General features: G+C 37.1%; 2 protein-coding genes across 2 annotated transcripts in view; both read left to right on the top strand.

Annotated features, from left to right (window-relative positions):
* LOC135153222 (uncharacterized) overlaps positions 1 to 15,570 on the top strand; it is a 1,173,865-nt gene that overhangs the window by 837,246 nt on the left and 321,049 nt on the right. The window lies entirely within an intron of this gene.
* Positions 491 to 5,797, top strand: LOC129257127 (UDP-glucuronosyltransferase 2B15-like). Its single transcript, XM_054895423.2, has 4 exons — positions 491 to 1,574; positions 2,177 to 2,408; positions 3,308 to 3,527; positions 4,869 to 5,797. Exons 1-4 carry the CDS (start codon positions 711 to 713, stop codon positions 5,149 to 5,151), a joined length of 1,599 nt encoding a protein of 532 aa, XP_054751398.2. The 5' UTR covers positions 491 to 710; the 3' UTR covers positions 5,152 to 5,797.

Genomic DNA, 15,570 nt, shown 5'->3' with positions numbered 1-15,570 from the left:
GAGGAGACTCATATGCATGTCACTGAGTTGTGCATATCACTGTTTTGTGAAAAATAAGCAAACATTTAAAATGTCATAACTTTCTTATTTTAAATCCGATTTTGATTTGATTTTGATCCTAGTTTGATTTGTCTCTATTTATTCAAATCGATATTTTTCTGGGGTGGACTTGAACTTTAATCAATCATTACTCAGGCCACGCTCAGGCCTATATAGAGCATGACTTTTTTTTTCATTCATATAAGTTATCAGTATAGGTCTACTTGCAATTTTGATAAAAACTTTGAAATAATTCATGTCCTTCACACACCCGAAAATGAAATTACGTGCACCAGCAAGCACCATCATGCTTTGATAAATACAGCATTCTATTTCGAAGTTGCAATGTCAATGGTGGATGAAATAGTTACAAGTGACGTACAAGTGACTCCTCATGCGAATATAAATCAACTTCTGTCACGCTTTATACCCGTGATTTTGGTATGAAGACAATTAACCAATGCATAGGCCTACACTTCTGCTTCTGTTTGATTTGTTGGACACCTCTTTCGTGTCTGATGAAAACGTCTTTGACGCTGTCATATTTTTGTAGATCTACAGAAAAGGAGTCCTGCCATGCCTGCTGGTCGTGTTGAGGTTTTAGGCTCCGGTTTCTTGATAATTGTATTTTGATACTTTACTTTTGAAATACCTAACTTGTTATTTTAGCAATGAAGGTTTTCAGTTTAATTTTTGTCGGTTTCTTTGTCATCGTTTTCGTTGACGTTGTCCAACCAGCAAACGTTCTTCTCAGTGCCGAGTACGGTGCTGGTTCTCACTTTTTACTATTCGCCAAGATGGGGGAAGAGCTGGTTAACAGAGGACACAACGTTACTTTCCTGATTGGCCAAGCTTATGCATATCGCATCCACCAAGCTCAGTACAAAGATCTCTTTAACTTCGTAATTATTGATCACGCACGACCTCACTCTGAAGTCTTTGGAGCCTTTAAGAAATTTGGCGGGCTCTACTCTCACTCGTCCATTGCACAAGTCTTCAGTTACGAAGATGCGATCCGTGATGTTTATCTGGATGATTGTCGGAAGGTGCTCGCCGATGACGCATTGACGTCTACATTGGCACATTCAAATTATGACATTGTCGTATTCGATGTGATTTGGATGTGCGGGGCTCTGATTGCACAAAAACTAACTATTCCTTCGGTGGCAGTCGTGGCCGGCCTCGCAATGCAGACGGCATACCCGTATGCAGGAATTCCGATAAATCCCGCATACATGCCGATAGTATCTACTGGATTCTCCAATCATATGAACTTCTTCGAACGCCTGGTCAATCTTTTTATGGTTTGGATGGTGCACTATGGACAAGGCACTCCATATTATACCGGCAAACACTTTAGCCCGATCAAGGACGAGTTCAACATCAGGCCCGATTTGAGTATGGATGAACTCCTCAGTGAGGTTGATATGTGGTTTGTCGCAAATGATTTCGCCTTGGAATTCTCAGCACCGTTAACTCCGAACGTCATCCCGGTGGGCGGGTTTACTGCAGGTCCAGCAGGTAACTTAAGCAAGGTAGGCCTATAGCAATAATCATCTTCATTTGGGAGGGAGATGGATTGAATAACCATTTTTTCTTCTTTCCGTATCTTTTTCATCCCTCCTCTTGCTGTCTATAAAAGTGTAGCGGAACTTTCGTCACCCCATAGCCACAAAGATTTGTTTTAAGAGGCGGGGGCGCTTTATATTATTATCATTATTATGTATACAACCACTTTTTCAGTATAAAAAGGCAATCATTAATTTTTTGGGGTGTGACCCTATTCTTTGGTGTAATTTGGAAATATTTAGTAGGCCTATGAAAATGTTGACCAAATTTTCCTTTCATGCCAAACAATGCAAGTGGTCCCATTCTTTCCTTTTTACCCTTCAGCAGGGTTCCTTTATTGAAAATGAACATACTACATTTCTACACAGTATAAAATTGAATAATCAACACAGTTTATTATAAACCCAATCAGTATTTTACAATGATTTGGGTTTACATAGCAGGTTTCTTCGTGTAAACGCGATGTTTAAGGAATAAAGTTAGTTAAGCCTTATTCTCCATGACCTGACAGTCAATATGAGTTTTATTGGCCACGTTTAATGTACATCCCAATTTCTTTTCTTTACAGGAGCTGGTGGATTACATCGATAGCGCAGGCGATCACGGCATCATCATCTTTACACTGGGGACGTACTGTGCCGCCGTTGATCAAAGCATCCTCAAAATCTTCGCAGATGCCTTTGCAGAAGTCGACCAGAAAATCATATGGCAGATCGAAGATACAATGAAAAGATCCCTGAACTTTGATATACCCGACAATGTCAAGATGTTTCCTTGGATACCACAAAATAATCTTTTAGGTGAGTGCCAAGCCATGAATTTTCATTTTTTTTTTAATACTGACATTCCACAAATTATCATTGCAATACCAATATTGTTGTCAGCATCCATCCATGTCGTGAGACGATGGTGCAGAGCGTTAAAATATTGCATCGCCTACATGGCTGTGCACTCCAACTTTGGAATGGCGGTCTCTGCGACACTTTGTGCAGATGCGGGAGGTTGGCACAGATGATGCAGCCCTTAATTGTCTTTTTCCTCCTTGTTGTCTTGTAGACAATTAACCTGGAAATTTCTCCATCTTAAACCCTCACAACAGACTCTCTGACATTTCTAAACAGTTGGCGAATCTCAGCTGCGTCTTCCAAAGTGTTGGGGTCAATGTCAGCCAGGTTCATGTCGCGTTCGCGGACGTCTTTAAAATGGATAAGCTTTGGTCGGTCAGTGGGATGAGTCCCCTTCACTAGCGTACCGAAGGGGGGGGGGCAGAGGGGGCAGTCTGCCCCCCTGACGAGCCACAACCCATGCAAAGGACGTATCCCTGCCCCCCCTGACGAGCTTGAAGAACTTTATTGCCCCCCCCCCTGATGAGCTTGAAGACCCTTTTTTTTTTTTTTTTTTTTTTTTTGCTTGTCAAATTTTTTTCTGGTACGAGTCCTTCATTTGTGATTGAAGACCTTTTTTTTTTTTTTTTTTTTTGCTTGTCAATTTTTTTCTGGTACGAGTCCTTCATTTGTGGTTGAAGACCTTTTTTTTTTTTTTTTTTGCTTGTCAAATTTTTTGGCGGACGGTTTTGCCCCCCCCCCCCCTGTGAAAAATCCCAGGTACGCCACTGGTCCCCTTCAATAGCTCTCCATTATAAAGGCTAATATCCAACTTCATACTTAATTGTGCACGTTACTTACAATATCTTTGCTAGGTCATTCGAAGACACGACTGATGATGTATCATGGTGGTAATAATGGTCTTCATGAGGCGTTGTACCATGGAGTACCCCTGATAATGGTTCCAATTATTGGTGACCAGCACGACACTGCAACCCGTGTTGTCGAGAGAGGAACTGGACTTCGTATAACCAGACAAGAACTAAGTAAGCTTCAGGTGGTTGATTCGCTGAAGGAAGTCCTCTCAAACAACAAGTAAGCCTATCTTCGTCTATATTTTTCAATTATATCATATCTATTATTCAACGTTACAATGTAGGCCCTATTTTTTTTTTTTTTACAAAAATTGTACTCAAAGGGACCCGTTTCGTGGATAACTCTCGATTGACTTGTAAGAAACCTGTTTTTGACAATAGGTTTTCCCGTTACGTTTCGGCAAAATTCCATCCGCTTTAATGATGCTATCATTCAATTTAAAACAAATCTGAATGACCAATGAGGTCAACATTTAAAAAGCCAAACATTTCATTCAATTTAAGTATTGGCATGCGATTTCATGTTTTTCTCATTCAAAAATAAAGAGAGCGATGAAATTAAAAAGACAAGATTGAATTCAAAATCTCATCTGCACCCTCTTTACAAACGTTAAGGAATACAAATTCACAATATGCAAACATTTACAGATGTGGGTCGTGTTTTAGTTGTTGCTCATGCTCTTTTTAATCTCCATCTGATTGAAATATAGTTATTAAAAATTGATCTACTTTGAAACAGGACCTTTATCATTTACTGAAATGCACAGCAGCCGTTCCCCCAATTTTTTCAACAAATTTAATTTTATGTACAAAAACGCAACAACAACAAAATCATCATCTGATCGTTTCTGTTTCTGATCGTTTATGAACATTTTATCAAAATCGGACAAGGGAAGGAATGTCAAAGTTATGACATTGTATAAGGTTTTGTATAAGTTTTGTGAAATAGTCCTATATGCGTGCATGGCATGTCTTCATGTTACTTCAGTGAGCAAGCTGAATATGTCCCCACTCATTCCTGGGTATTTTATTACAAAAATCTATTCAAATTTTGTCCATCAAAAATAAAAAAAATTGAATTGACAACTGATTTAATGTGTAAAATAATTATTGCTTTAACTTATTTTGCTACAAGGGAGATATATCCTACACACATGTATGAAAATGTGACATAAGAGTGCATGAAATAAGAAAAAAGGAAAGTGTGGACTTTACATCATCAGCCCACATTCTGCATAAATCATTACGGCGTGCATAAACTGTTTTTTTTTATTGCTAAAATTGTTCACCTTTTTGGTCGATGAGGTTTACTCTATTTATTTAGATGTGATATGCAGCCCGGAGTAGATACTCTGCGTTACGGGCTAGGTTATGAAAATTACGACACGACCCTGGACTTGAAATCACCAAAGTTGGTATACTGGTGAATTTCCCGACGGAAAGAAAAATCATTTCGTTTTGAAAATACATAAATGAAGTTATTAGCCCAAAGAAAAATGGGAAATAGTAATACACAAGGCGTTAAATTTCTCTTTCTTTCTTCTGTAAAATTTCTTTTAAGATACAAAGAAAAGGCTTTGCAGTTGTCATCTATCTACAGACATCGTCCACAGACTGCAACAGAACGAGCAGCATTCTGGATTGAGCACGTGATTCAGTTTGGCGGCCAATACATGAAATCACCTGTACCTAATATCAGCTTGTTCAAACTTTACCTCATCGATATCATCCTATTCCTTGCTCTGATCGGTGGAATGTTTTTCTACGTCATCTACAGAGTTGCTCGAGTGCTCTTTGCTCTTCTGTGGAACACTAATTTTGAAGTGAAATATAAACGATCTTGATGCTTGTCGGTCATGTTGGTGGGTCTATAATAATACGCACATCTTTGTGCATGTGGGTGTAAGCTTGAGAATTTTGGGGTAATACTGCACCTTTTCCATTCATTATTGTTTTACTATCTTCAAAATTACTTCTTTTCATTCATGTCCCTTCCAAGGCTTCTGGTCTTTGATCAACGTATCAGAGGTTGAGGCTAATGCCCCTTTGGACAATAAATCTATCAGTGTAGTGCATTAAAGCACAATGACCACTTTCTTCCTTACCCCTCTCCTCTCTTTTCTCCCTCTCTCTCTCTCTTGTATCCTTGTTTTTAGAAATACACTAGTGTTATACTGTTATTATGGGATGGATGCAGTGAAAACCAAAGAAATCATTATGGGATATCAGGGTTTGGGCATGGTCCTCATGCTTTTTGGTAGTCATTGGCAGTTTTTTTTTTTTAGTTTGGGAAGGAGACATATCAAAATGTAGTGCTCTATTGTTTTTTAGCTTCGTCTGTTCAAATGGCGGTGGAGGAGAGAGCGGTGGCCATTGCAATGGGCAAGTACATTATAATGTAGATGTGGCTTAAGGCTAGGGACGATAGGGTATAATATTAAGTTGATATTTAGTTAAACAATTTAATAAAATGATGATAATTTAAACATTAATTTTAGTTACACTTTTGTTTCTTCATTTCAGTTTAGTTTATAATCAGTGTGTATGTGTTGTGAGGGATAAGAGATGACATTACATCAAACTTCTAGTTATTATATCTCTAACTCTTAAACACCCCCAGTTAACTACTGTCTAATCCAAACGAACATACGCCGCGGCAGTCTTAGGCAAAACCGCGCCTTACATGTCTATTCCTACTGGGATTGAAGGAGAATAAAACTTTGGAACAAGTTAACCGGTATGAAAGCAGAAAAATGATAAAAATAAGATCAACGAAAGTTTTCGTAAAACTGGACAACATTTAGAAAGTTATGAGCATTTAAATGTTAAGAACACTATAATGCTATTAGAGATTCTCCCATTTGCATTGCGAACAAGATCTGTGATGTCGAACAACTTCCCCGACAACTTCTCACTTAAAACTTACCCAAACATTTTCTTCTGGGCTCATTATAATGATGATATGCAACATTTATAGCGCTTAATACAATTTTTCTAAGCACATGCATACACTGTAAAAACGCTGTTCAAAATTGTAAGCACGTTTTTAAGCCCGTCACTCTAATAACTATTGTTTAAACTTTTAAACAACCGTATAAATAGAGAAAAATCCAACAAGTAAAGTCACTGAAAATTTCATCAAATTCGGATTCAAGTTTCGCTAAATTTCACTAAACAGTTATATGCACATCCTGGTCTGTATGCAAATTAGGGGACTTGTGACGTCATCCACTCATTGTTTCTTTTGTATTATGAAATATTCTAATTTTCTCCTCATGGTAATGTGAAAGAAGTTTTATTTTTTTCCTGAATTGTGGAAATACCATTGTTTTAACATTTTGTGGTTCCGTCCAATTGGTCATTTGTAAAAATTGAAATATTGTGTAATTCAAACAATAAAAAAAACAAAATTAATAGTGAGTGGGGGACATCATCAACTCTCTCATTTGCATGTCAATGAGTTCTGCATATAAATATTTTGTAAAATGCGCAAAACTTTAAAATGTTATAACTTTCTTACTTTACATCCTATTTTGATAAAATTTTTTACTTTATGCTTTTTGGATTTTTCTATATTGATTCAAATCAACATTTTTTTCTGGGGTGGGTGGACTTGACCTTTAAGAGTGACTTAAGGACGTTCCACAGTTAAAATGAAGTCCATGTCATTTTCACCAAATTTTGCAGAGAGTTAATTTGGTATCTATGCATTATGAAAATGCAAAAAATAATATAGGTTCATGTGCTTATTTTTTTTCTACGGGTCTTCAAAGTCGCCGTATTTGAATGATATGCAATCTTGCCCAATCAAGAATTATGCCTCTCTTAGACCTCACGAATTTACCAAAATGAGTTTAAATCATCTTTACTCAGTGGATACCGCATCAAACTTCATCAAATTTTCAAGATATATAACAAAGTGTATACCAAAGTAAGAGAAAGTCTTTTAATTGGTAAAATTATATCTATTCGGAGTCAACAGCGCCCTCATTTGGCAAGAATGGTGCAAAAACTCGGAAAAAAAAACAAATCTTCAAAGACGTGAATCTACTCAAAAATTAAAAAAAGTATTTTGTACGCTGCACTTTTTTTCAAAATCCATGTCATTTTTATCAAATTCGGCTAAATTGTAGAGGAATGCATATCGAAGGTGTAAGGAAGTTAAAAATATGGAGTCCATGTGATCGTTTTTAACTATCAGTGTCCAAAGTGTTGCGAGTTGGCTTGAAAATATTGTAATCCACCTTAAGTGCGCCGAAAACAAGCAAAAAGTATGATAATACCGTCTAAAATGCAAATGGTTACATATTTCGCTCCCAAACATTCAAAATCCATGTCATTTTCATCATACTTTCCAGATTTGTAGAAGAAAATATTCTAAAGACATTAAAATATTAAAAATATGGGGTCCATGTGCTCGTTTTAAACTATTGGTGTCCCAAGTGTAGCAAGTTGGCTTGAAAAATTGCATAAAAAGCGCCGAAAACATGCAAAAGTGTGATAATACCGTCTAAAATGCAAATTGTTACATATTTCGCTCCCAAACATTCAAAATCCATGTCATTTTCATCATACTCTCTAGATTTGTAGAGGAATATATTCTAAAGGCATTAACATATCAAAAATATGGGGTCCATGTGCTCGTTTTTAAACTATCAGTGTCCAAAGTGCTGCGAGTTGGCTTGAAAATGTTGAAATCCACCTAAAATGCTCCGAAAACGTGCAAAAGTCTAATAATACCGTCTAAAATGCGAATGGTTCCGTAATTTTGTTCCCTAACATTTAAAATCCATGTCATTTTCATCATACTCTCTAGATTTGTAGAGGAATATATTCTAAAGGCATTAAATATTAACAATTTGGGGTTCATGCGCTTGTTTTTAACTATCAGTGTCCAAAGTGTTGCGAGTTGGCTTGAAAATATTGCAATCCACCTAATTTGCGCCGAAAACAAGCAAAAAGTATGATTATACCGTCTAAAATGCAAATGGTTACATATTTCGCTCCCAAACATTCAAAATCCATGTCATTTTCATCATACTTTCCAGATTTGTAGAAGAATATATTCTGAAGACATTCAGATATTAAAAATATGGGGTCCATGTGCTCGGTTTTAAACTATTGGTGTCCCAAGTGTAGCAAGATGGCTTGAAAATCGCCCAAAATGCGCCGAAAACAAGCAAAAGTATGTTAATACCGTCTAAAATGCGAATGGTTCCGTAGCCTTGCTCCCAAACATTGAAAATCCATGTCATTTTCATCATACTTTGTACATAGATACTTTAGCAGCTTAATATTCTAAATATGCACAAGTTTACATGGGTCCATGTGCTTGATTTTTTCTATAGAGCTTCAAAGTTAACCCAAAATGGATGATGTTCTTAAGAATTGCGCATCCAAATGAATTTGACATTTTTAGACCTCACGAGATCATAACAATGAGTTTAAAGCCCTATTACTCAGTCAAAATCCATGAAAATTTCATCAAATTTTGCAATATGATGAATAATTGTATCCGTAAGATTGATAATCTATCTATATTGCTGTCAATTGTTTGCTCATTTAAGTCTAACAACACTCTCAGTTCTTTGAAATTACGGGAAAGATATTTAACCTCAAAAATTTCAAATTTCAATAACAAAACTTGAGAAGTAAAAGAAATGCCGCACTTTATTCAAAACCCATGTCATTTTCACCAAACTTTGCAAGGTTGTAGAGGAAGGTATACCTAAGAGCAGATGCGTCGATCCTGGGGGGGGGGGGGGCAGGGGGGGCGATCGCCCCACCAATGAAAATATTGGGGGAGCAAACATATAATTTTGCCCCCCCCAATAATTCCGGATATGCATTTAAAAAAAATCAAGATTGTAATGTTCAGCAAGCGAGATTGAGATACACAACTCGTTCTTTATTTAAAATCGTGCTCAAAATGTCCGCTTTTCAGATTGGAATATAAAAATTTTAAGCTCGCGCTTCGCGCTCGCATCATTTCTGTAGCAAAAACCCATACTTTTCATGATTAAATTGGTGAATGTAAATGTCCCATTTTCAGTTCTAAGCCTCAAAACAACTGCTTCAATTTGCAATCATCTTTTCTTGGATATATAGCTTGTTCTTTATCAAAAACGTCCAGTAAACTGTCATTTTTTCAGATCGAAATATCAAAATTTTCAGCTCGCGCTTCGCGCTCGCATCTATTCTCTTTTAGATACAAATCTTAATCATTGGTACCAAAAATGCTTAGAATATCAAGTTTTCAGCTCAGAATATAAAGAAATTTGAGCTCACTCTCGGCACTCGTACTATCTGTGTAGTGAGATACGTGTCTGTGTCTCATGAGTCATACATATATATAGATATATACATATACATATATATATATATATATATATATATATATATATATATACATATATATATATATATATGTGTGTGTGTGTGTGTGTGTGTGTATATATAATATATATATATATATATATATATGTATGTGTGTGTGTGTGTGTGTGGGTGGGTGTTTTGTACGATCGAGCGCCTTTGGAACGTTAATGATTTCGCCCCCCCAATCTGAAAAATGGATCGACGCCCCTGCCTAAGAGGTGCAAACATTATAAAATATGGGTTCATGTGCTTGTTTTCAAACTATCAGCACTCTTATTAGAGCAAATTTGCTTCTTAAAACACCCGAAAACGCGCCAAAAGCAGTATCTATGTGAGGAAATATTCCGAACCACTTTTCCATTTATTCAAACTCGGGGTCACATTCATCATACTTTGCAGCACTATAGAGAAACTTTTTTGAAATTGTAGAGGAATAAAAAAATGGTCCATGGAATAATTCCAGTTTATTAGCTTCATAAAATAACACATCAGATCTGCAGTTAGTGCAGATAAGGAGAAAAATCAGCACACATTACCTACAGCTGATTAAATCACCAGTTCATCCATTGTGACGTCAGCGCGCAGAGTGTAAAATATGCGCAGATCATGATGCGCACAAACATAACTGTGGAACGTCCAATTAAATAACGACTGGTGAAACTTTTTTACGCGCTAAATAATCACAAATGAAAATTCAATGGTGAATATCATTTATTGCAAGAAAGGTCACCAGTCGTTCATAAAGTCACTCTTAACTTACGAACAGCTTCATGATACAGCCCCCCTCCCGGGTGGAGAGTGGCAAATGTATATTTATTTATTTATTTATTTATTTATTTATATATAGATAAACTCCTTGCCAAAGGACGCGAGTGCTGCGTGTTGAGGCAATAATGGCATATCAAACAACGCATCCATGTAACACTTGATCTTGTCATAGGCAAGATAAAGTTGAAATTGAAAATTGAAATGAAATATGTAGTGAAATAATGATGAAGTTCATTAACCAGGGAGTTAGGGGTATTAACCATGATAACAGTTCTTGGTCACATTGTCCATTGGAGGATCTGCATAGCATTAAATACCTCAAGTAAAATGCTCATTCTTATTATTCATTCAATCTTCCCCAAACTCTCATTGATATGTTTCTTTGATTTTCTTCTTCAAGTTATATAAATCCATCCGGTTTTAAGGGTTTCATTCTCTTTTAAATGTGCGGTCAACCAAGCAACAAGTTGAAACCACATTCGTTTTTTTTTTAAGATTAAAAATAATTTGAAGTTGCATAAGTCATGATGAAACCATTGCTCAGATTGCACACAAAATATTTAAAACTCCTCTTCATTTGTTTTCCTCCATTATAACTTTGCATGAGTAGAGAACTACAGCACCTCAGCCTAATAAAAAAAAACAAGACGTGAATAGAGCAGAGGTAAGTTAATAAAAGGGTATGATATTCGTTTTCAAAATAATTGGAATAAATTATCAGCTATTATGTGGTGCTCGTGCATCGCTGTATTATTACTTAAGGCATTCTACAATATTCTAGAGTATAATACATATTCATATATGTATGATTTTAAATGCACATTTTTTAATTAGATGTACCATTGTGTCTTAAAAAATGGAAAGCCAAATTCTCAAAAAAAAAATCAAAATTAAATAATGTTGTTAATTTGTTCACAAAATCAAAGGTTTGCTCTGATTAAATATACACAGCAAAAACTGTGGTGTTAACCGGTGTACATAGAGGACCACACCAGTTATTTTACTCCGGTGTTAAATTGATGGTGTTAGTTTAACACATATAGGTGTTATTACAACACCTTTGGTTGTTACATTTACACTCTTTGGTGTTATGTTCAATCTCTAGGGTGTAATTTTAACACCTCGGGGTGTGGTCCTCTATTAACACCAACTGATGTCAGTTTTAACACCACAGTTTTTACAGAGTATTTAAAAAAAACTGATTTTTATTCTTTCTATGTTTGATTAAACTATGAAGGATGCTGTACTTCCTCAAAATCTAAATTATTGTTGATTTTGTTGATATGTTTTAAGTATTTCTTGGTTGTTTTATTGTTTTACTTTTGTTTTATTGTGATTTCGAAGGAAATCGTCTCCAAATCTTTTCCGATTATCGTTAATTGATTTATTGATTGGTAGATTATTAATAAAGTTAACTGAGTTTAAATTTGAAAAAAAAACCCGAATAAGTTTAGCCCCCAACTCTTATTGCGGATTATAGTTCAACGCCATCAGGGTACATGTCTAACATCATTTTTGTCTACAAACGTTTTACGTCTATCATCCATTGATCAAGTAGTACAATGTATAATTGAATAAAAAGGAGGGGATAAGAAAAAGAGAGGAGAATTCAAGGGTAGAAAGAAAAGTAAATGAAAGAGGTAGAATTAGAACTGAAGAAGAGGGAAAAGGAGAGAAAATGAAAGGAAAGGAACCAATGAAAGAAAGAAAGAAATTTTAAAAAGGAAGGAAGAAAGAAAGAAATTTAAAAAAGGAAGGAAGAAATAAAGAAAGAAAGAAAGAAAGCAAGAAAGAAAGAAAAAAAAATGAAAGAAAGAAAGAAAGAAAGAAAGAAAGAACAAAAGAACAAAAGAAAGAAAGAAAGGATGGAAGGAAGAAAGAAATAAAGAAAGAAAGAAAGAAAGAAAGAAAGAAAGAAAGAAAGAAAGAAAGAAAGACTTTTTTTTTGACTTTTCAAATGAAAACTTTATTTACAAATTATAATCACAAAAGTCAGGTATATAATAAAAGAATAGTTTGACATAAACATTCAAATGAGATCAGGTTGATTACAAGCAGGGCCGTCTGCACCATCCCGAGTTTTCAAATTAGCGCGCTATTTCTGATCCGGCAAATTATCCCGATCTGAAAAATCTCGAGATAGTTGGCGGTGGAGACGCAATTATCGCGCTAGTTCGTATAGGATTAATCTCGAGATTGCAATCCCAAGTCAACTCGGGTTTATTTGCAAAATAGCGCGCTATTTTACGAATTATCCCGCTAATTCGTCGGTGCAGACGCACTCGAGATTGGACTCGGGGTAATTTATTCATGACGTCAGTCCATAATGCAATTCGCGTTCCACTTCCGCCTTGGTCAAAACATAAACACGTGCGAAAGTCAACTTTATACATGCGAATAGCGTTCATCAATTGCCTAATAAGCAACGATGGTGTCCCACCAGTGAATGGATTTTGGGAGAGACCAGACCGAAGGGGGAGGCGCTCATCGACGATGGTCATATTCAATAACAACACTGACAGCAGTGTTGTCTTATTCCTTCGCAAAATGTGAGCAAATAGCATTTCTTTCCTCCTTCTCTCCCTCTCTCTCTCTCTCTCTGTCATTGCCTCCTACTCCGCCATCATATTTAACGAAGAATACATCACTTCTTCACTCGCTGAGAGGATTGTTGCATAACACCGGTCGAATTCGGCGAAAGTAATAGTGAAACGAGTACATTGCTTGCATATATCGCAGGAAGTTATTCAAAAGCGCGGGCCGTTGAAACTCCAAGATCCGAAAGTGCGCATGCTCTGAATATCGGGTTTGTTGCCTCGCTCGAGCAGGAATCGCTGTCTTGCGATGGTGCAGACGGGGTTTCTTGAATCTCGAGATTAATCGCGAAGTGGGCCGATCGGGCTAAAATCTCGAGATTGAGCAAACTCGGGATGGTGCAGCACCGCCTAGAGTTATAAAATCAAATGTTTAAATGAGCCATGCAATGCTGCCCTCGTTAATTGTAAAAAGTAATCTATTCATACACCATTTACGTGAAAAAGCATCAATATTAGAACATAATTTGTAATAAGTAAATTCATAGAGTATTCTGTTTTTGAGACGATGTAACCAAATTATAAGTGGATCGGTGAAATTTGAGGTACGGTACATAAAATAAATTGTACTTTTTAAACTAATAATAAGGAAATTAGCAAGGCGGATAATCTTTCTGTCACGCCCTCTGGCATGCGGAATGAGTGCCCAGTACAGGTCAAAATCCCGAAGTTTCAAATTAGCGCGCTATTTCTGATCCGGCAAATTATCCCGATCTGAAAAATCTCGAGATAGTTGGCGGTGCAGACGCAATTATCGCGCTAGTTCGTAGGATTAATCTCGAGATTGCAATCCCAAGTCAACTCGGGTTTATTTGCAAAATAGCGCGCTATTTTACGAATTATCCCGCTAATTCGTCGGTGCAGACGCACTCGAGATTGGACTCGGGGTAATTTATTCATGACGTCAGTCCATAATGCAATTCGCGTTCCACTTCCGCCTTGGTCAAAACATAAACACGTGCGAAAGTCAACTTTACACATGCGAATAGCGTTCATAAGCAACGATGGTGTCCCCACCAGTGAATGGATTTTGGGAGAGACCCCGGGAGAGACCAGACCGAAGGGGGAGGCGCTCATCGCATCGACGATGGTCATATTCAATAACAACACTGACAGCAGTGTTGTCTTATTCCTTCGCAAAATGTGAGCAAATAGCATTTCTTTCCTCCTTCTCCCTCTCTCTCTCTCTCTCTCTGTCGTTGCCTCCTACTCCGCCATCATATTTCACGAAGAATACATCACTTCTTCACTCGCTGAGCTGAAAGGATTGTTGCATAACACCGGTTGAATTCGGCGAAAGTACTAGTGAAAGGAGTTCATTGCTTGCATATCGCGGGAAGTTATTCAAAAGCGCGGGCCGTTGAAACTCCAAGATCCGAAAGTGCGCATGCCCGGAATATCGGGCTTGTTGCCTCGCTCGAGCATATATAGCTCCTCGTGGGATGGTGCAGACGGGGTTTCTTGAATCTCGAGATTAATCGCGAAGAGGGCTGATCGGGCTAAAATCTCGAGATTGAGCAAACTCGGGATGGTGCAGCACCGCCTTGAAGATTGAGAGGGGGTTGAATTCCTTTACATTCGATGAACAGATGTTGAATGGTTCCTGCTTCTCCGCACCATCCGCAAAAAGAAGAAATGTCTGTATTAAGATGATGGAGTACAGTGAGCGACGGTAAAATATTGTGAAGGAGTTTGTATTGAATATCAGCCTCTTTTTTAGGTGTTGGTAGTTGATAGATAGATAGCCAGTTCACTTTTGTAGATGGATCGAGAAATCCAGTATCATGCCAATGTGAGCTTGATGAGATTGTCGTGTTATCTAGTTCTTTCCTGTAGATTGTGTAGATGGCTTTAGAAGAAGCAGTAAGTCCATTTTCGGAAGAAGCCAGAGTGAAGTTGATCGGAGTTACTGGAACAGACAATAAATCAGAGTATTCGTGTTGACAGCCTGAGTCATTAAAATATGTAGGAAAAACTTTAGAGAGTGCAGTTCGAATGAGTAATGTTTCACGTTCGATGAGACGCGATGATGGTTGTCGAAGTCCTCTTGGAAAGTTCTTTTGGAGACAGCTACTCTCAATCCAAAGACCGGTTGAGTGGTTTATCAAATGGCGAACTAGTTTCACTCCGCATGCCATCAGGCGCGTCGGAAAAAAATTATCAACATCAATTGCATCAATAATATGAAAACTACTTAAGGGCATGTTAATTGCATGGCTGAAAGAGAGGGATTGTGTCACAATTCGAGCTCCAGATGTCAACCAAGCTCGCAGAACTTCACTATAGTAAACTGGAAGACTTGTGTAAAACTTAGGATCAATTCTTGTAAAGAACAAATGGTAATCAAATCCTAATTTACAATACTGTCTCAGAAAATGAGCCATAAAGTCATTTACTGGATGAGAATTTAACGAAAGAAACCGTTGAATAATCGAAAATCTGTAAGTTAGAACACGAGCTTGGAGACAAGCTAGCCCCAGCCCTCCTTCGTCAGGTTTTTCATACAACACTTCTTTCTTTAAC

This window comes from Lytechinus pictus, chromosome 1 (assembly GCF_037042905.1).
Source record: "Lytechinus pictus isolate F3 Inbred chromosome 1, Lp3.0, whole genome shotgun sequence".
Classification (NCBI taxonomy): domain Eukaryota; kingdom Metazoa; phylum Echinodermata; class Echinoidea; order Temnopleuroida; family Toxopneustidae; genus Lytechinus; species Lytechinus pictus.
The sequence above is the reverse complement of the archived record's forward strand: the minus strand, read 5'-3'. Positions and strand labels throughout refer to the sequence as shown.